Raw genomic sequence first — 23,037 nt, 5'->3', positions numbered from 1 at the left:
TCTCCTGTCTTGCCTGCTGCTCCCCTCAGCAAGGTATTTCAGTGGATCTGCCTGCTCTGCTCCTCATTCTGGTGAAGAGTATCTGGTGAAATCCTCTCATCCTACCCCACCCCACTGCACCTATGGCCTGTAACCCAGTTCTTGTATGCATAAATAAATCTTTAAAAAAAAAAAAAAAGACTATGAGTTTCTTTTATAAGTGCTGAAAATGTGCTAAATTTGACTGCCGTGATAGTTGTACAACTCCTCTGAATATACTAAACTTCTGACTTGCTCCCCTTAAATGAGTGAATCATATGGTATGTGAATTTTATGTCAACAAATCTGTGATCAAAAAATTTTCTTTTGAGATTGTTTTCCTGATAAACTCTAATACCATTATGCATACTTACTTTTATCTTAATATTCAGCACTTATTTTCATATGTGTATTATTTTATAGATCATAAATTACATAACATTTACTTCAAAGCTTTAATTTGAGCTTATGAAATAAACCTTACTTTTTCTTCTTGCTTTTCGGAACTTGACAGCAGCCAGATTTATTAAATTCATTCCATATAGATTGTAGTCAATGAAGAGCTGTAGGAGGTAGGGAATATGTGCTTCATGAGGCTGGTAGAATTTATTCATTATGGCTCCACTTTGCAAAAGTTCACATATTCTAAGTTAGAAAAAAAAGTTATGTCATAAAATTATGTTTCTTAAAATTAACTAAAACAATTATTACACTAATACATAGAACAAAACACATATAATAAAGTTTTATTTCAATTTTACTGAAACATTATATTGGAAATTAAAAGTTTAAGTTTTAAAAAAAGTTCTATGCTCTATAAGAAAAACATGGATGAAACATATTTTGAGGGCCTCCCCGGTGGCGAAGCGGTTGAGCGCTGGGTTGGGAAGCTGCCTGCGACCTCCGCGGCGCCAGTTCGATCCCCGGCTGCTCCCCGGCCACCAGAGGAGGGTCCCACATGGCGTGCAGACCTCTCCTGCCACCCGCTGCTCCCCTCAGCAGTGTACTTCGGTCCTTCTGCCTGCTCTGCTCCCCGCTCTGGCTCTGGTGAATTCTCTCACCCTCCCGCACTTCTGACTGTACCCAGTGCATGTATAAACAAAACAAACAAACAAATAAATAAAACATGCCTCTATAAAAAAAAAAAATAAAAAAAAGAAACATATTTTGACTTTTTTTTTTAAATATTTATTTATTCATTTTACACAAGAACTGGAGTATAGGCCAGATGTGTGGGAGGGTGAGGATTGATTCACCAGAGACTGAGTGGAGAGCAGAACAGGCAGACTGACGAAATACACTGCTGAGGGGAGCAGCGGCCACGACAGGAGAGGTCTGCCGCACCATGTGGGACCCTCGCTGGCCGGCCGGGATGCACCAGCGCTGCAGAGGCTGCAGACAGCATCATACATAGTGTGATGCTCAACAGCCTGTGCCACCAGGGGAGGCCCATATTTTGACGTTTAAAACCAATTTAATACTAACAATACTGAAAAAGTCAAAATGTAAAAAAAGGTTTTTAAAATTCTTAAAAAAGGAAAAGGTAGTATGATTCAATACCCACTACAGAGAGGTATTACCATGTCAATACTTTTCTCTTCAGAGTTGTTTTTTCTTCATGATGAATAGACAAACAACTTGCACTTCTAAATAGGATTAGGGCTATTCAGAAGATGTACATATAGAAAGGAAAGTAATCACACAGAAGTGCAGTTTCTGCTAAGCCTTCTTGAAAAAAAGCCTCTAAGAAGGAATCTTAAATAATGAATTGGAGATATTTTTTCACTGAAAATCTATTTGCATACAAATAAAACTGTACACATGAGAAAATGTGGCTTATTTGGGAACTAAAACCACTGAGTAAGGCCTTGTGACAGAGACTGTGGAGAAAGGTGAGACTAGAGAGGTAAGGAGAACTCAGACCAGACAGAGACCATTAAGACATTTAAGAGGTAGTAGAATGCCTGAAAGGTGAACAGCAGGAAAGTAAAATGATCAGGTTTCCTGAAGAATGCACAAGACCAGAGACACACTGAGAAGGCTATTGTGGAAAAACTAAGAAGATGGCTATTTTAACAAGGATCATGCAAATGTGTTGATTCAGGAGACATAAAAGGAGTATGCCTAGATTTCTTGACTTAGCAGCTGGCTGGCGCTATTGCATTTATTGAAATAACATGAGAAGAAAGTAGGTTTGCCTGGTTTTTTGCAGTATGGGAGAATATGAATAGACTGTTTTAGACATCATGAGGTTTAGGTACAATGAGGTATTCAGATACACTTCTATGAAAATATTGGAAATGAATAATAATGAAGACGGGAATAATTTTTGTTATAAAGCCAATTTTACATAATTTTGAGTACTATGTACTAGCCACTGTGATAGGTGTTTTAAGTCTCCATCTCAAATAATCCTCATTATTAACCTATGGTACTATTATCCCCATTTATAAATGAAAACATTGAGTCTTAGATTAAAAAAGTTGTCCAAAATTACACAAAAAGTGTAAGAGCTAAAATTCAAATAATATTCTCTCTGCCTATGAGCCATCGTAACTACAGGGCTATTCTATTTATCGAGTAAATTGTTCGACATATTCATCAGGAGCTTTTGCTGGAAATTTAGGCTACTGATGTAAATATGGAATTCAAATGCATAAAGATTAGTGAAAACAAAAGTATGGGAGCAGAAAAGGCTGCAGAGTGAGGAAAAAGAGAAAGGATGAAAGCAAAAACCTAGTAGAGAAACAACCACAGATGTTAAAAGCGGAATAAACAAAATGGCATAAATATGAGTAAGAGGTATGAGGAAAATGAGAGGAAGTTTATATCAAAGAAGTCAACATGTGGGTTAATTTTAAGCAATTGTAACCACTGATATGAGTAAGGACAAAAAGATGTTAATTGGATTTAACAACATGGATATTATTAGCAAAGGCAATTTCTATAGAATGTTAGGGGTATAGAAGTCACTGTGGAGTATTAGTTAAAATGAATGAGAGGGGCCTCCCCTGGTGGCACAGCCTCTGCAGCGCCAGTTCGTTCACTGGCCGCTGGCGAGGGTCCCACAAAAAAAAAAAAAAAAAAAAGAGAGAGAGGTTAAGAAATTGGACACAAAGTATTCCTATGTTTATGGATATGAATGTAAACCTGTATGCCTCCGTAAAATTAAGTCTTGCTAATATTTAAATAACATGGAAAGACAGATGGGGACAATTGATAGATGGAAGAAAAGGTCAAAGGGGACAGATCTTTAATTTTGGAGGCAAGGGGAGAAGTCTTTTTCCATGAGACGAGAAAACATATGAATAGTTTAAGGATTTTTGAAAGGAAATTTAAGAGAGCTTTATTCTAATGATTCTCAAACATTTTTAGTCCCAGAACCCCTTTTCATTCTTACAATTATTGAAATAATTATTAAAATTATTGGAAGTATTTATATGGTTCTATCCACTGATATTTATATTAGGAATTGTAAAGCACAGAAAATTTTAAGAAAATTAATTTATTACATTTTAACATACAATAATAAACCCTTTATATATTAATGAAAAAAAATTTATAAGAAAAGTGTATTTTCCAAAACAAAAATAATTTAGTGAGAAAAAAAGATGTGCTTTATATGTCTACAAATCTGTTTTAATACAAGACACCTGGGTTTTCACATCTGCTTCTGCTCAATCTGTTGTGATATATTGTTTTGGTTGAAACAATGAGAGAAATCGATCCTTATACAGCTATGTAGTTGGACAAAAAGAAAATAACTAAAACTAAATAACCTTCCTGGATTCTTTGGTACTACTTAAGAGATTCAATGGAGTTGGAGTTTCTGAAAGGTTAGCTACAGTATGGAATTTGAAACCATATCAATGAACCTCCTTTTCCCTGTTATATTAATATCCATTGATTTATCTTACATTTGAATATTTTTATCCATGCATAATTTCTTTCTAACACCATACACTAGCTATCTGAAAAATACAGATCCACTAAGTTATAAAAATTCACCTTTTGTGGGCCTTCCTGGTGGCGCAAGGGGTTAAGCACAGCACTGTGAAGCTATCTGCAGCCTCTGCAGCACCACTTAGATCCCCGGCCAGCCAGGGAGCTACCCACATGGTGCAGCAGATCTCTCCTGTCTTGCCAGCTGCTCCCTTCAGCAGTGTATTTCAGTTAGTCTGCCTGTTCTGCTCCCCACTCTGTCTTTGGTGAATCCTCTTACCTCCTATACTTCTGGCCTGCATTCCAGTTCTTTTATGCATATAAATAAATCTTTAAAAAAAAATTCACCTTTGCTAATATAATCATTTCTCTCATTAGAAAAATCTTTCAAGACTGGTAAACCTTTATTTTTCACAGTAGCAAATAAAGTATTCTAAAGTCTATTTGCTTGAAAGCTCAAGCTTCTTTGCAACAAATACTATGAGTTATTTTCTTTGAAATGACAGGCTCACTGTTCATTTATGAGAAGATGTTTATCAAACAGGCAAATCACTTTTTTTTAATCTACTGGTTGTCTTTTTTTAATTAAAAATGGTGTTCTACCTTTTGAAAAGAGGTTAGTTCAGCTTGAAACTAAAAAAAAATCATAAAAGTACTTATTTCCTTGAGACAATCAGCATTTCAGCACACAGAAGATGTGCTTCATGCTTACTCTATTTTATAACACAAAGTATTAGGAAGATATATAATAGTCAAGATTTAGCAAAATCAACAATTTTTACCATGAATAAATTTAAATGAAATTGGCTTTTATTTATTTATTTTTTTTTTTTAAAGATTTATTGATACAAGCACTGGGTATGGTCAGAAGCATGGGAGGGTGAGAGAATTCACCAGAGCCAGAGCAGGGAACAGAACAGGCAGACTGACGAAATACACTGCTGAGGGGAGTAGTGGGTACGACAGGAGAGGTCTGCGCGCCATGTGGACCCTCACTGGTGGCCGAGGATCGAACCGGTGCTGCAGAGGCTGCGGGCAGCTTTGCAGCCCAGCGCTCAACCACTGCGCCACCAGGGGAGGCCTGGATTTTATTTATTAACTGAGTACTTATTGGTGGGAAATATGATCACCAGCAGTTTGAGGCTATCACCCTGATTCAGATCAAGGTATGAACAGTTTTACCTACCAGTACAGTTTACCTAGGTACGAACAGTTTTACCTAACAGTCTGCAGTCAAGAAAGCAAATCACATCTTAGTATTAATATGAAAATAATTTTGATTATGTAGAGCCCCTGAAAGGGGCTCAGGAATCCTCAGTACACACTTTGATAACCACTATACAAGACTGAAGATTTCTATGTTTTCTATGATTAGGAGGCAAAGTCTCAGGAGAGGCTGAATATGTGTGTAAGAGTGGAGAATGGTAAACAGAATTAATGAATAAAGCAAGCAGGGAAGGGCACAGATGAAACTGAAGACCACGAATTTACAGTGGCATCTATCAGATATATATATATATATATATAAAGGTATACTTAAAAATAAATGGAGTAACCAGAAGTCAAAATTTAGTAGAGAAAAAGTAAATGAATGAATTCAAAACTCATGACTCATTTAGCAGACAAGGAATTTAGAAGATGGAAAGGAAAGAAATTAATTTCAGGAGTCTACCAAAGAATCTGAACCTAAAAACAGGTACAGTGGGAATAACACAGAGACAGAATTAAAAAGATAAAAAGCAGACAAAAAGCTTCCTATTAGAGCCATGAAAAAGTACTAAAATTGAATTATAGTGATAGATACACAATTCAGTAAGTTACTAAACATCACTAACTGCTTATATTTAAAATGTGACTTCTGTGACATGTAAATTATACCTCAAGTATTTGTTTAAAAAGAACAGAAGTTTGTAGTGAGAAATAAAGAAGTTTGTATTTAGAGGGACGTAAGGTTCCAAAGTGTGATCAAAGGAGTAGTTTAAAAAGAATAGAAATTGGGCTTCCCCTGGTGGTGCAGCGGTTGAGCGCTGGGCTGCGAAGCTGCCTGCAGCCTCTCTAGTGCTGGTTCGATCCCCAACTGCCAGGCACCGGCCACCGGGCAAGGGTCCCACATGGCACGCAGACCTCTCCTATCGCGCCACTGTCCCCCTCAGTAGTGTGTTTCATCAGTCTGCCTGTTTTGTTCCCCACTCTGGCTCTGGTGAATTCTCTCACCCTCCCGTGCTTCTGACTGTACCCAGTGCTTGTATATATAAATAAATAAATAAATCTTTAAAAAAAAAGAATAGAAGTAAAGATCACCAGAGATGAGCACGTAGAGGAATGATATGCTTTTGTTCGCTCATTAATTCCACAAAGTTATCAAGTACTATATGCCAGGCTCTTTTACAGTGAACAGAGCAGATAAAAAACTCTTTGCCTTTGCACACTTACATTTTAGTCTGATATATTTACGTGAAATTTTTAAAAACAATATACGTGCCTTTGTGTATGTATATATGAGAAAGAGAAGGCAAACTCTTAAAAGTGATTGGCTGCTCCTAGGAAAGAGGTTTGAGCTTGAGAAGTTGCAATTTAAGATTTTACACATATACTAATGCCAACATTTTACACAGTACTTTTAATGTGCCAAATACTATTTTTAGTAATTTACAGATATTAACACATTTGATCATCAGAATAATGTATACTAATATCAACTGTATTTGTAAATGTGGAAGTTAAGACACAGATTAAATAACTTGCCTGAAGTCACACAGCTAGTAAAAAGCAAGAGTCAGATTCTGAATACAGGCAATCGGTTTAAGAGGGTGGAGTCTTAATGAATACATGGGGTATTAGTTAAATACTGTAACACAAATGATTCATGCCTAAAGGTATACTTAAAAAAAAAATCTTTCATAGAACCCTGTTCTTTTCCTTCACTGCATGCATCAATTTCTGATTATATATTCAGGTTGTTTACTATATGCTTTCCCTACTGGACTGTTAGCTCCCTGACAGCAGGAACCACACAAATGTGTTTACTGAGCAAATTCAATAGTGCATCAAATAATGTAGGCATTTTATAAATATTTATTTAAAATGAATGAGGGCTCTATCAATAAATCAGATAATTTCAGACAGGCACTGTTAAAAACTAATGATATAATTTAAAACAAAGCTATTAGATATAGTTTAAAAGTACTTGACTTCTGTAGTCACAAGGAAGAAAAATAGGTATCTATACCTCAAGTGGAATTATAATATATAGTTTATAAATGATTTATGCAAATTTTATTCATGGCTCCCCCTCTGCACAACTGAGGATGAGAAAGATAAAACTGTTGAGGTTTACTCTCTTACTACTCTATGTGCATGAGAGGCTAAGAACTGAATCCTGAAGAAAGCATAACTTGAGGAAATCTAATGCAGGAAATGTCATTGTTAGTGCTTATTGTAGAAAACTGTTTGTGGTACCCTATCTTAAAAAAAGTGATTTCAGGGTAGAGTCAGGGATAGGATATAAAGAAACTAATTTTTAGTGAGTAGGAGAGTAGGACTGGCCATTGGGATTAGAGCTAGTCAGTTAAGTACTCAGCTACACTTCTTAGTCCCTAAATTCAGATGGCGAAACATCTAATTTATGTATTACCAAAGATTTCTTTTGGTAATACTCTGCACCCACTGGCAGAGTGGATATTTTGAAAAGATTAAGACTTAGCTATTCTCCAAGGTCACATTTATCCTTGTCATCACACAGAAAGAAAGCCCTTTTTTGAACCTTAGAGAATGAGGGAAGTCTTCTTTAAATGTGTCCCTCCCATTTTCAATAACTTGGGCTCCAAGATGATTGAGAATAAGCTACAGACAGACTTACCTTCTGAGAAGGGGTGAAAAAACAATGAAAGTCAAACAACAAATCTAGGATATAACATGTTACTAACATCTAACAAGGAATTAGTAAGATTCTGAGTACGAAAAAGCCCTCCAACTTTGGCTTCACTCTCACACATTTTTCTTTGCTTTGAAACTGAGGAGCAAATTTCATTTAATATTAAAGATCTGGTCTGGCCAGCAGGCACTAAGATCATAGAGAGAAGGCAGTCATCATCTCTCCTATTTATTTTTGAAAACTTTCTAAATCTAAGACAGAAAACAAGTAGTTAGGGGTTAAACCAAGGTCCTTTTACCCTTAAAATAAATATCCTTCCTAGAGTCTAGGCCATGGCTCTCTCTCACATGTATGTGCAAATTATGATTTCTTTTTTTAATGTGCAGACTATACAGGCCTTTCTTCTATACTTTTCTTTTTATTATTAAAATACCCTAAAGGACATTCATATTTTGGTTTCACTTATTGTTGTACCTTTTCACCATTGCAGGATTGTAAAGATAGATCTTCATAAAGTGTCTTTCCTTCTCATGATAACCATAAAACGGCCTGAAATAGAAGAAAAAGATATTTCCAATTATTTTTATCATTCAGAGATGAAAAGGTGCAACTTACTGCCCTAATGAAACTTAGTTGACCTAATTCAACCTTAATTATATTTAATATTAGAAAATACCACCACCAAAAACTCAAGGCCTTTCAATTAAACCTACCACACATTAACAGGAAGTACCAACATCTGGTTACTTGTTTTAAAAAGCTGAAAAATACACTTTCAAAAAACCAGGGACAAAAAAAGCAAAGTATTTACACATTAATTTTTTTTAAAGATTTATTTATTTATTTATACAAACACTGGGTACAGTCAGAAGCGCGAGAGGGTGAGAGAATTCACCAGAGCCAGAGCGGGGAGCAATACAGGCAGAAGGACTGAAGCAAGCACACTGCTGAGGGGAGCAGCAGGCGGCAGGAGAGGTCTGCGCGCCATGTGGGACCCTCCTCCGGTGGCCAGGGAGCAGCCGGGGATTGAACCAGCGCTGCAGAGGCTGCGGGCAGCTTCACAACCCAGAGCTCAACCACTGCGCCACTGGGGAGGCCCTTTACACATTAATTTTAATCATCATGATGATTCTGTTGATAAAAAGCAGCTCTTTTCGGGGTCTCCCTGGTGGTGCAGGCGGTTGAGCACCGCACTGTGGAGCTGTCCGCAGCCTCTGCAGCACGGGTTCGATCTCAGCCGGCCAGCAAGAATCCCAAATGGTGAAGCAGACCTCTCCTGTCGCCTGCTGCTCCCCTTAGCAGTGTATTTCAGTCAGTCTGCCTATTCTATTCCCCGCTCTGTCCCCGGTGAATTCTCTCACCCTCCCGCGCATCTGGCCTATACCCTGGTTCTTGTATAAAAATAAATAAATCTGGGCCTCCCAGGTGGCGCAGCGGTTGAGCTCTGGGTTGCGAAGCTGCCCACGGCCTCTGCGGCACCAGTTCGATCCCCAGCTGCTCCCCGGCCACCGGAGGAGGGTCCCACATGGCGCGCAGACCTCTCCTGCCGCCCGCTGCTCCCCTCAGCAGTGTACTTCGGTCCTTCTGCCTGCTCTGCCTCCCGCTCTGGCTCTGGTGAATTCTCTCACCCTCCTGCGCTTCTGACTGTACCCAGTGCATGTATAAACGAACGAAAGAAAGAAAGAACGAAAGAAAGAACGAAAGAACGAACGAAAGAACGAACGAAAGAACGAAAGGACGAAAGGACGAAAGAAAGAAAGAAAGAAAGACATGCCTCTATTAAAAAAAAAAATTAAAAAATAAATAAATAAATCTTAAGAAAAAAAAAAGTAGCTCTTTGTTCTGATCATGTATAAGAAAAGCAGAGACCCTTGAGGTACCTACTCCCACTTCCCACTTTTTCGGTCAAAAACTGAAGTTCTTCACATCAACAAAGCCCTTTAATAAACAATATTTATATCACTTTCCTTATTTTTACTAATTTTGTAAGTTCATGAGGTAGAAACAATTTACACGTTATGTATATGTATATATAGTAGTCCTCCCTTAGTCACTGCCTCTTAGGTAATGCCTGAAATTGTGGATAGCAAGAGCCCTAAATACACTGTATCTTTTCAATTTTTTTTCTATATATTTACAAACCTGTGATTAAAGTTTAATTTATAAATTAGGCACAGTAAGAAATTAACAACAGAATATGACAATATGCTATAATAAAAAGCATGTGACTATGGTCTCTTTTTCTCACAAACTATCTTATTGTCCAAAATACTTTTCAGACCACAGTTGACCATAAGTAACTAAAGTCATAGAAAGCAAATCCATGTACAAGGGGGAACTACTAAAGAAGAAAGCTTCAATGTCATCCAATAGTTTCTTGGGAACTGTGACCTTAAGCGAGACCTATAACAACTAGGTCTTCGAATAATGTTGTTTTATACAGTGTCTGCTAGGATTTTTTCTCATTGACTGAAATGAAATGATATTCCTGGAGGACCTTGTGTACATTACACATTTCAGCAGTTGATACGGATGTCTTTTAACATATATCCAAAACCAAATGAAGTCTATAAAAACCATAGAGATACGAATTTGAGAGATTTAAAAAGAATATGAACATACTAAAGGACCCAAATTATACTAAAGCTGTGTTTTTCTCAAGGGATCAGCTGGAATGGAGAAAAGGAGAGGCAAAAAATCAAATAGCAGAAAAAACAAGTGAATGCAAAAAAAAAAAAAAAAAACGACAAACTGCAATGCAAGATGAAGTAAGTTGGGCTATCATGTTATTTCATTACAGGAGAATCTGAAACTATAGCAGTACCTCTGACAAACGGACTACCATTTATAATATGACAAAGATGATTCTTTTCTCATGGAGCTTACATGCTCATGGGAGAAACACACAGATATTAAGAAAATAGAACATTTAAAATAATTGCAAATTATATTAAGTGCTTAAAGAAACAAAGAATGGGTGAGATACAGTATAATTTTAAGTAGACAGTCAGAGAAAATATCTCTGGAGTGAAGGACTTGAAAGACTAGAAAAATGTAGAATACTCATGAAAAGAAAAGTACATGGTGGGAAAGAACTTGGCACATCAAAGAAACTGTAAGAAAACCAGTGTTTGTGGATGGAGCACAGTGAACAAAGTTACAGAGGTTGGAAGGGGTCAAATCACACAGGTTGTGATAGATGTTTACATTTTATACTATGAACAATATGAACCACTCAAGAATTTTAAAAGGATTCAGTGTACATGATAAGAAGAGTACTTTCCCGGCTCTGGAACAAGACTAGAGAAAAGGAATTCAATAAAAAGGATACTGTGGTGGTCTAGATTCAGGTGGGAGGAGTGGAGAGATGTAAGATTCCATTTAAAATTTCACAAAGAAATCTCTAACTCAGAATGTTACAATCTGAGCATCAAATCTTTCCTGGCAACCTACTCTAACTGTGCCTTATATCCTTAGCAGTATACTCAAAAATCTATAGTAACCTTTGACTCCTCTCTCACAACCCTCATCTAATCAGAGATCAACTATTATTGACCCACCCCCCAGAACAGATCCAGAAGCTGACCACTTTGCATTATTCCCTTGGGACTATCTTAGTTCAAGTCACCATTATTATTATTTTTTTAATCTAAATTAATAAAATTTGTACCCTTATTCTCCTACAATCAATTCTTTAGAGAGTTGCTAATGTAATCCTTTCAAGTTTAAGTTAGATCATATGGCTGCTCAAAATCATGCAAGAACTCAGAGTAAAAGCAAAGTCCTTTGAATAACTCATTGCAGTAATCTCAAACTTTAGCATGCATCAGAATCATCAGAAGGGCTTATTAAAAACAAATTGCTGGATCCTACCAGCAGAGTTTCTGACTCATTAGTTTGAAGTAGGGCATAAAAATGTATTTCGACCAATTTCCTAGGTGTGTTATTACAAGTCCTCTGAAAAGTAGATGCCAAAATGGGCAAGAAATTTATTAAAGGAAACAGAGAGAGAAAAGAAGGGACCCAGGAGAGGCTGGGACAACCACGAGACTCAGATAACATAGGTCTGATCCCAAGTGAAGGTGAGAGGGATGGAGGAAAGAACAATGGAATTGTCTTCTGTTATAGTGTTCAGAAACAATGGTAAGTTCTCAGGTGCCTCTCAAGAACATGGCATGAGAACTAAGGACTACATATCTCCATCCTTTTAAAGTCCTCTAATTTCATTTTGTCCTGTTCTCCTTTACTACGTCCATTCTTCTTACTCCTTCACTTTTAAGTCTGCTCAAATGTCATTCACAGTGTCAATGAGACCTTCCTTACTCTCCTATAATAAAACTGTCACTAGTCCACTTCCCCACCATACACTACTGATCCTTCTTATCTTTCTCTACATCTGTTTCTTTTATAGCACTAATATCATGTAATAAACAAAATAAATGCATGTCATACCATAACTGTAAACTACTTTGTTTCCCACTACCAGAATGTAACCTCAACAAGGGAAGAATTCTTTGTTTTGTTCATCAAAAACTACCTTGAACAGTGCCTAGGACATACAAAGTGTTCAGAAAATATCTGTTAATGAACTGCATAAACATCTAAAGTTATGGGGAGGAAAGAAATAGGAAAAAGTTGAAACTAAAATCATTGTTGTTAACCATCTATCTCTCATTGCGATGGAATTTTGCCTTAAAAAAATTACAGCAAGAAATTGACCCCAGTTCTATTAGTTAGATTAGAGTTAAAAGAAAAATTAGAGGTAAAATTCAAAAAAATGTATTTGAATTTTCTTTTAACAACAGCAATTGAAATGCAAATGGAAATTTAAAAGATGTTATCATATACTTACATTCCTGATACTAATGACACTTTGAACACATGTTGAGCAGTAGAAGATGGATTGCCTAAAGCCACATTAAGAGCTCTGTCGATACTGAATGCCATCTGAGAAAGATAGCTTTCTGGCTGCTGTCCATAACCATCGTATGGCACATAGAGGTAAGGAAAGATGCCATGTAGATGAAGACATGTCTTCTGACCTAAAACGTAACACATCGGAAAGTTTAGTCTTGAGATGCATTTAAATATTTTGATATTACAAAGTTCAGAATGCAAGTCATTTACATTTCTAAAGAAAACACAGCTTAGCTAAGGTAAAGGTTGAATAAATCCACTGTTAAAGCCACCTAGATTATATTTTATTTTACAATAGAACATTTAGAAGCTTTGTATAAACATAAGTATTATAATATGGTTTAAATAGTAGCTTTGGTGAAAATGTGTGACTACTTCGCCTTCACAATCTAACTAGTGTTTGTAATGTCACTGAAAGCCCTGTAATAACACTTAGCAGCACATCATTAAGAAGCCTACAAAAATTCTTCAAGTTTACTAAATAAATCAGTGAATGTGTGTCTTGGTGTAAATATTTTCAAACAAGAGACTTCCCTAAGACAGAGACAGTTCTGAGAGAAAGGAGAGTAAAAACAGTTGAATTTTGTTCCGGGGAAGCTGGGCAAAGAGAAGGTAAAAAGGAAATTTGCTATTAGGGGTAAAAAAAACAAACAAACAAACAAAAAAAAAAAACCATGACAAAAACAAACCCTATGGATTATCTACAATGGATTTCTGGATATCTAAATTGCATCTTTGGCAGAATGGGAAACAGGAATCAAAGTGAGAGAGGAAAAACATAACCACACACACTTCCCAGGAAAAGAACAGAAGGGGTAAATGGTGCTGATTTGTCAACAACCAGGTACCATCATGATAAGGAAAGTAGTATGTGTAAGAAGCCACAAAAGTACTGCTACAGAAACAGTAACATATCCATGACAAGGTTAAATAACAACAAAAGCAACAATAAACAGACGCACCATTACTCTCATGAATCTGGCAGGCTGTATGGAAGCCTGTCTTCAAGTTCTCTTTTGGTACATACTATTTGTCTAGGTCAGAGAGATCAACGGTGATGGAAGAATACATCTCTATTTCTCATGGACTACACTTTCACACTGTCACTCTATCACTGTACAGTCCTGCCAATACAATCTTTGGGCTCTTCTCCAAGACTTATTTCACTCTGCTTCACATGGATGGCTTCTTTTGATAGGAACATACCAAAAAAATCAGTTTTATTACTATTTCCTATTTATAATTTAGAAGACTCATAGAAAATGTTCTATGTTTTGTTGGTATCTTGTTTATACATTTAATAACGAATAGCACCAGCCTGTCTTGTTTACAATACTATTTCCTAAATATCACAGTTTCTGAATTTTTCAAATAGAAAAATTCAAATTGTAATGACCAGTGAATCTTAATACATTTAATCATTTTGATGATGATCTACTTGAACATTTTTTAAACATCTCTGATAAAAAGGTTCTAGTTTTTACCCTTCTGGACATAAACCACAATATGGTTAAGAATAACAGCATTCTAAACCATGAGGTGTGGAAGGTGAAGAGACAAAGAAGTGTTCACTTTCAAGTTGACAGATAAATCTAAGACTAGTGCCCATGGAGTTAGTAGTTCAATAACATATTTATAGCAATACCATAAACTCTTGAGATACTCATTTTACAGTATGTGTATCTTAATAATGGAAAAGAAACATTTCAAAATTTGATTTCTACCAAGTCTTTTTTTTTAAATAAGGCAGGGTGTTCACATACTTCATATATATATTTTAATATTCGCCTTTCACATGTTCTGTAAATTAGGAGCCAGAGAAATAACCTATCTATAGCCTCCGGAATTAGAATAATTTGTGGTGTATGATTTAGGGAAAAAACAGAAACAATTTATTCAGCAGATACTAGACTAATACACTTACTTCTATAATTTACAACCTTGCAAGTATCTCAAAGGTTAACTTTCACAAAGTCACACTGCTATTAATGGCATCAGGATCTGATCAACAAAATCTAAAACTGATGCTCTTTCTATTTAAACATGTTGGTTCAATTAAAAAAAAGTTAATGTTGGCTCAATCCTAACTCCTTTGTTCTTATTTTATATTATAAATGTCTATTTTCTTATCTGACTCTCCCATTTAAAAACAGATTCTTTAAGAGATTGTGGTTTGTCAAAATGAACACAATATCCCCAAGACCCAGGACAAAACACATAGTATGTGTTTAATAAATATTTATTAAAAGAACAAACTCAGTAAAATAAATTGCTTAAAGGAGAAAGGAATAGTATGAAAGTCTTTGTGTATCTGAAAAAACAAAATCTATGAAAACAGGACTTTATACAACTAATGAACTACCGTCAGGGCTACAAGAGGACATGGATGTTGGAAGATTCACAACTTAATGCACTTTGCTACTTTGAATGTCCTGACATCCCATGCAAAGCTGCAGTTATTTTATCAGTATGGACATACCTCCCTCTGATTCTCCAGTACCTATGGTGGTCTTACTCTCATGTTCCCTAAAATGAACCTCCTAAAAGCAACTAAAGCACAAACAATTCCTGGCACAGCATGTCGCTTTACTATAAAATACGTTACTGTATTGTAGAATACGTATCATAGAAAAGAAAAGAAAATAATGGGAAACATGACAAAATTTTTTTAAAAAGCCCTCAATGTTAAATAAGGGAAAAAAATGTGTTCAAAGGAATATGTGAGTCAATTTCTTTTTAGCAACAGCATATCTTCTAAGAATTTGTAAAATTCTTTTATCATTTGTAAAATTTAATAGTTCTATAATAGCATTGCTTTATATTAAGAAGACACAGGCCACTTCTATTAATTTCCCTGTAGTTTTACCCTACAAGTGTGTGAAGCCAAAGAGCTGTAAGGCCCCTTACAGATAAACTAATTTACGTGAACCCCTATCAGTTAGGATTAGGTTCAGCTATGAGAAAATGTCTTAAAATCAGTGCCTTCTTTCTCATACTAGGAACTCAGGTTTTTTCAACAACTATTGAGTAACCTAGTTAAGAGGTCACTAGCTAACTACTAAGAGGACCTAGTTAACTTGTGACCTCAGTGGCTTTTCCACTATCCAAGGAATTCCACACAGGATTCTTTTAAGAATTTTTATGTAATTAGTCAAAGTTATGCTATTTTGGAACCTTATTAAATAAACTGGGATTCTTAAAGACTTTAGGACATTAGCTATTTCTATGTAATGTGGCTCCAAAAAAGAAAAATCCCTACTTTCTGGATGTCTTCTTAGGGTTAATGTCAAACTGAATTAGGCAACAAATTATAGTAGGAATAAAGATGGTCTTCGGGAGTTTAAGCATATGTATACAAGTTTCAGAAAAATTTTTTAACGAGTTTGAATTGCCTAATTCAGAAACAGCAGCAAAGTTGTTTTAGGAAAGCATTATATAAATTTTTCAAGCATAACTGTAATTTTTAAAGATATCATGGCAAAACTTTGTGGGGTTGGTTACTTTCGAACTGCATTTAAGCAGGTCTTCTATACTAAGGCAGGTGCCTCTGTAATGGCCAATAATTTGATGCTTTTTAATTTTTCACAGAACTTAGAATTACACTAAACATTAAGTCCTCTGTATCCCAACATTTCACATATTTCCCCACATTTTTTCTTCTATATTTTAATGCCTAGATTTAGTCTCTTAAATAAATTGTGCATCTAAAGTCCTGTCAGTCTGTCTGTATCAAAATTGGCGGTATTTTTATAGATCCATTTTTTACAACTAGAAAAACTAATATGTACCATTCCTCTAATTCTGGGGCCTGTAATTTCTTCCTGAATAGTGGCAAACAGTAAATATTTAAGGCTTTGTGGGCCATATTGTCTCTGATACTACTACTTAACTCTGCTGTTGTAGCTTGAAAGCAGTCACATAAACACTTAAATGAATGGGCATGGCTGTGTTTCAATAAAATTTCATTTACAAAAACAAGCAACAGGAGAGATTTTTTTCCCCATGGATAGTAGTTTACCAATCCCTGTTCTGATTCATTAAATTTCTACATCATCCATAATAGAAAAGTTTAATGTCTTTTTTTCCCTTACAAACAAGCTAATTGCCAAGCACAGTCAAAATCACGCTGGCTGACGAGTATGTTTGGAGACTGAATTTAAAAAGTTTATTTTGTAATTTACAAACCTTAATACTTATAAATACTTAAAAAATTTACAAAGCCCATTTCCCAACTCTCAAACTTTAATCTATACAGGATCATGATTTTAAATGAAACTACAGTGCTATCAAACAAACAGCCAAAAAGCAACCCTAGTATGTACACAGAAAACTATGGTAAGACATACAAAGAACAGTGTAGTCTGGCCCATACATAAAGAAAAAAAACAGAGACTAGAAACTTCCTGAGGAAGCCAAGATGCTGGTCTTACTAGACAAAGACTTTAAACCAGCTATTGTAAATATTTCAGTGAACTAAGGGAAATCATGTCTCATTAAAGAAAATAACTCATGTCTAGTTAAAAAAAAAATCAAAGGAAACTGGCAGAAGAATGAATGAACTTGAGACAAGTCAGGTGATTAACAAAGAGAAAAAAAGAATGAAGAAAAACTAACAGAGCTGCAGAGATTTCCACAACTCCATTAGGCACACTAATGTATACTTATATGGTCTCAGAAGAAGAGGTGAGGGGAAAAAAGATATAGAGAATATCTGAAAAATAATGGGCCAAAATTTTCAGTTTTGATGGAAAACATTAATTTGCTTTTCTAAATAATCTCTAAATTCCAAGCATGACAAATTTATAAAGATTCACAGACACATAAACCATCAAAAGACAAAGAGAAAATTGTAAACATGGCGGGGCGAGGGGGGGCGGGAAGCAATTCATAATGTTCAAATATTCTTATAAGGTTAACAGCTGGTTTCTCACTAAAAACCATGGAGGCCAGAAGGCAGTGGGATGACAGATAAGGTAAGAAAAAGGCTGACAACCAAACATTCTATATCTAGCAAAAATAATCTTCAAAAATGAAGAATTCAGTGAAGTGAGAAAAACAGAAGAAATTGAAACATTGCTACACAAACTAAAATGAAGAAAATGTGTCACTAGCAGACCTGCCCTACAAAAGATACTAAAAGACTACTTCAGGCTGAAGTAAAAGGACAACAAACAGCAACTTACCCACTATAAGCAATAAAGAGGACCAGGCAAGGTAACTACATAGGCTAATAAGCATGTGTATTTTTGTGACTCTTCTATCTCATTTCTAGAATAGGTGCATAGAATAAAAATTAGAAGTAGTGTTGACGGGTTTATAAAGTGCAAAGATGCAATTTATACTGGAGCAAAGGTTTTTATATACTATTAAAATTCATCCAAACTAGATTGTTTTAGCATTAATATATTAAGTATAATGGCCTAGACAAGCAAGAAAATAACTTAATAAAATGTATATAAGTAACAATTACAATAATATACCAGAAAATACCTACTTAGCATAAAATAAGTTTATAATAGAACAACAAAAAAGATGAGACAAAAAAAATAGCAAAAGGGCAAATGTAAAACTATAGAGAATTGCACAAGTGGCCAAATGTCACATTATGTCCTGGCCAGTAGCTTACTACTCAGTGGGGAAGATCAATTTTTCCCATTTTTACATTCACCAGTACAATTTAAAATACTATGCAAAAATGAGGATTTACAGAAGCATTACTTTCAAAGAAACTCTGGGGATTAGAATCCTTTTATCTCATGTAAGTCTTAGACATGCTCAATACACTCCCTTGAATTTGTTAATATACTCTAAGCAGAAGACTCACCAATGAAGAAAAAGGAAAAAGCCTTACAGAGTATTTTCTGAAGAAAAAGAATATGATTAGTAAAAGGTAGAAAACACTAGCTGTATCTCATTACTGAAGGAATAACCATATCTCATTCTCAAAAGACCAACTGCTTTGCTAATTCAACTATATACACCTTCCTTAATCTACAAAATTAACTTTAAAATATGTTTATTGATCACACTGGCACTTGTATCAGTCTATTGTGGCAATTATCACAATTGCTATATATAAGTTTATATACAGTAAAGTCACACCAAATGTAATTTTATTTACTGGATAGAAAGGGGTTGAAAGGGATGCAGAGAGAGACAGAGGAAGAAATGAACTGCATGAATATGAAAACACAATAGTACTAGTTCAATAAGGTAAGTTATATAAATCTGCTGTCCCTTAACTGATCTCAGTTCATTTGTGCCTCTCATAATGGAAGCACATCCTACTGTGAGACACAACTGTGAGCTGGATGCCAGAGGAATGAACTATATGATTACTGGGTTGGGGCTTTTAATCCCATGTCCCCTACTCCCTGCCTCACCTCAAGGAGGTGAAAGGGACTTAAGATTTAACTCAACCACCAATGGTCAATGATTTAATCAATTGTGCCCCTGTAATGCAACTTTGATAAAAACTCTTGAACAATGAGGTTTGAGGGAGCTTTCTCATTGGTGAATGTATCTATATACATCCTGTCTCCACAGGGACAGAGGCATCTGAGCTCAGGACCCTTCTGACCCATGTCCCGTATGTCTCTTCATCTAGCCATTCATTGGTATCCTTTATTGTAAAACTGTATAATATGGTGTTTTCCTGAGTTCTGCTAGCAATTTATTGAACCTCAGGGGAAGAGTATGGGAATGCCCAAATATCTAGTCAATTGCGCAAAAGTATTGGTAGCTTGGGAATTCCATTTGTGGCTGGCATATGAAGTGAGGCAATCTTTTGGTACTGATTGCTTTCCCTTTGGGAATTTGAACTAACTTCAGATACTATAACAATTGAACTGAATTGTAGAACCACAGTTGATGTCAAAGAAGTGAGAATTTGTTGTTAGAAAACCAACACAACAGAATGTCTTTTTCAAACTGGTTAACTAAGAGAACGTTGAACTGAGCTTAGTAGAAAATTCAGCTGCTATCATTTCACCTTCTCCTGATGGTTTGTTTTCAACAGTTAATGAATAATTTTATAATGTTCTTCCATCTTCACCTATTTGGAAGGGGACCAGAAGGGACTGAATTGGGGATCAATTTTCTTAATAACAGTGAGATAGCAAATAGCAAAATATAAGATATAAATTCTTTTATGATCAATCTGTCAAGAAGCAAATAAAGTGATATGCCCAGTTCATATGTAATTTAGTCTGAAATTATTATAGAAAGAAAACCTACATTTTCATAGTGACTGTGAATCTCATATGGATATTGCTTTTTAAAGATTCACACAATGTGGTATTCATAGTTTTCAAGAAAGCCTAGCCTCCACTCAAGAGTGCCTGCCTGTGTCTATGCAGGTGCCTTCTTCTCTCTTTCTCTAATAAACCTGCCCTTCTGAACATTAGAAAAAAACTGCTAAATGTCCACATGTAGTGAATAGACTAAATGCCATAACAATAATGACTGCTTATTAGTCTTAGCTCAAAATAAAATTCTGGCTTGTAAAATACATAGTTTTAGTTTCAGACACTTTAGCCAGAATCTTTGTGACATTTCAATTTAAAAGTAAGTCAAAGTCTCAAAGCAAAATTAACAATCTGATTACAGTTTGAAAATTCACCTCACGATTTAAATTATTATTACAAACTAATCAAGATAAACTTACTGATCAAACTTGTATATACATGTCTAAATTTTCCTTTAAAGACACATAAATAAAATGATAGGTAATTAAATCATGTAAATCTAGTAAATTATTCAACCATAATTTATGGTAGCTGAACATTAAAAGACCTTTAAATTTTACCTATCTATAAGGAAGTAAAAAGAAAATGCATAAAATAAGATATTCATGGAAATCATAACTGATAAGGAACTTGAATCTAAAATAAACAACTCTTAGAACTCAATAATAAGACAACCCAAATTTAAAATGTGCAAAGGATAGAAATATCTTTTCCAAGAAGATATACAGATGCCAGTAAAAACATGAAAAGATGTTCAACATCAGTAGCCATCGGTGAAATGCAAGTCAAAACCACATGAAATACTACTTCACACCCACTGGGATGGCTATAATCAAAAAATCAGGTAACAAATGTAGAGAAACTGGAAACCTCATACACTGCTGGTAAGAATGTTAAATGGTATAGCTGCTTTGGAAAATAGACTGTTTAGTGCCTCAAAAGTTTAAATATAGTTTATTATATGACCAGCAATCCTACTCCTGGATATATAGCCAAGATAAATGAAAATATACATCCTCACAAAGACTTGTAAATGAATGCTCAGAGCAGTATTATGCATAATAGCCAAAAGGTCGTAACAACCCAAATGTCCATCAACTGATAATGGATAAATATTATATGGAATATTCATACAATAGCCATAAAAAGGAATAAAGTACTGATATATGCAACAACATGGATGAACTTCAAAAGATGTTAAGTTAAAGAAACCAGACATGAAAAATCACCTATTTACAATTCAGTTTATACTTAATGTCCAGAATAAGTGAATGTGTAGGAACAGAGGGGTTATCAGTGTTTGTAAGTGTTGGATGGAATGGGTAGGACTGCTACTGAACACAGCATTTTTTTAGAGTGATAAAAATGTTCTACAATTGTGGTATTGGTTGTACAACTTTGTGAAAATACTGAAAATCATTGAGTTATACACTTCGAATAGGTAAATTATGTAGAATGTGAACTATATCTGAATAAAGCTGTTACATAATTTAACCTATTTGTATTTGTTATTTTCTTGGGAGACTTATAATGAGAAGACTTAATTTTTAATATACCATTAATCAATTCATTAAAATGAATTACTGCATTTGTATCATAGAATTATGAATAAATTGAGAGAAATAGAAATATTAGTCACTAAAGCCACTTCTCCATATTTATTTTCATTTAATGATGTATTTTTAAGCCTTGAGTAAGACTAGATTGTCAAATTAGAGATGTTCCATTTACAATGAAATGATCACTACCAAAAACAGATAAAGAAATTAAAGATTAAGAAAGAACAATAAATATGAGAGGTTTTTCAGACAATAAAAACAATGGTAACAAAACAAAACTACTACACTCTATTTAACATTTACTCTGTCAAAAGGCGTGCCATAGGTTGTTCCCACCCCTCAACCCAGCCCTCCAAATATCCTATATTTTGTACATGACAAAAGTTTTAGGACTATGTTTTACTTACAGTGGGCAATGACAGGGCCAGTACTCTTAGTTCTACTAAGCATACAATTGGACACAAAGGGACCTGATTAAGTTAGTGTAATAAATCATGAAAATTAGACATCCAGAGTTTGGGGCACACACAGAGTGCCAAACTTACCAAAAACAATGCAAATCAGAAGTTAGTGAAAGGACATCTTTAAAGTTTTAAAAGAAAAAACTAAATTTTTGGAGTGGTTGCTTTAGAGTTTACATTTTTATCTAATCAAAGTCCAAATATATACTACGTGTGTGTGTATACATATACACTATATACTACTATATAGTGGCCCTCTTATTTGAGTTTTGTTTTCTGTGGTTTCAGTTACCTGAAACCACAATATCCAAACACTTCATAAAATTTTTCAAAAGCAAGAGAGAGTGCATGCAGGGGCACATTCACGTAACTTTTATTATGGTATATTATTGTAATGGTTCTTTTTATTACTTATTAATCTGATAGTGCCCAACTTGTAAATCAAACTTTATCATACATATGCATAGGAAAAAACATAGTATATAGGATTCAGTACTAACAGTTTCAGACATTCATGGGGAGGTCTTAGAACAGTCCCTGAGGATAAGGGACAAGTGTACCATGTGCTACACTAGTAGTACTGGTACCTTATATAACTGTAAATAAAATCTTCCCTCCTGTCCCTTGTAATTTTACCATCCTTCACTTCACTTACCCATAATGCTATTATCACAATACATTGCTTCTATTATTTGAACAGTTATTTGTTACATCAAATAAGAGTAAGAAAACAAAAGGTTTTATTTTACTTTCACTTACTCCTTCTTAAAGGCTCTTCCTTTATGTAGATCTGAGTTTCTGACCTGCATCATTTTCCTTTTCCCTGAATGGTGTTGGTTTTTGTTTTTTTTTTTTTTTTTGTCTTTTTTTCCCCGGAAGACCTTCTTTTAACATTTCTAATAAGGCAAGTATTAACTTCTTACTGGAGACATATTCCTTCAACTTCTGTTTGCCTGAGAAAGCTCTTATTTCTCCTTCACTTTTGAAGGAACAGTTTCGATGTATACAGAATTCTAGAT

The 23,037-nt window shown here is 35.1% G+C and overlaps 1 protein-coding gene across 1 annotated transcript in view; it reads right to left on the bottom strand.

Annotated features, from left to right (window-relative positions):
* Positions 1-23,037, bottom strand: part of REV3L (REV3 like, DNA directed polymerase zeta catalytic subunit) — a gene marked incomplete at both ends in the record, with an annotated part of 133,730 nt that overhangs the window by 78,840 nt on the left and 31,853 nt on the right. Inside the window, 3 exons of the mRNA XM_084228856.1 lie at positions 503-663; positions 8,309-8,383; positions 12,687-12,876. Of these exons, the coding sequence (XP_084084982.1) occupies positions 503-663; positions 8,309-8,383; positions 12,687-12,876 (426 nt within the window). The remainder of the gene's footprint in view (positions 1-502; positions 664-8,308; positions 8,384-12,686; positions 12,877-23,037) is intronic.

Source organism: Talpa europaea (assembly GCF_964194135.1).
Source record: "Talpa europaea genome assembly, chromosome: 2".
Lineage (NCBI taxonomy): Eukaryota > Metazoa > Chordata > Mammalia > Eulipotyphla > Talpidae > Talpa > Talpa europaea.
The sequence above is the reverse complement of the archived record's forward strand: the minus strand, read 5'-3'. Positions and strand labels throughout refer to the sequence as shown.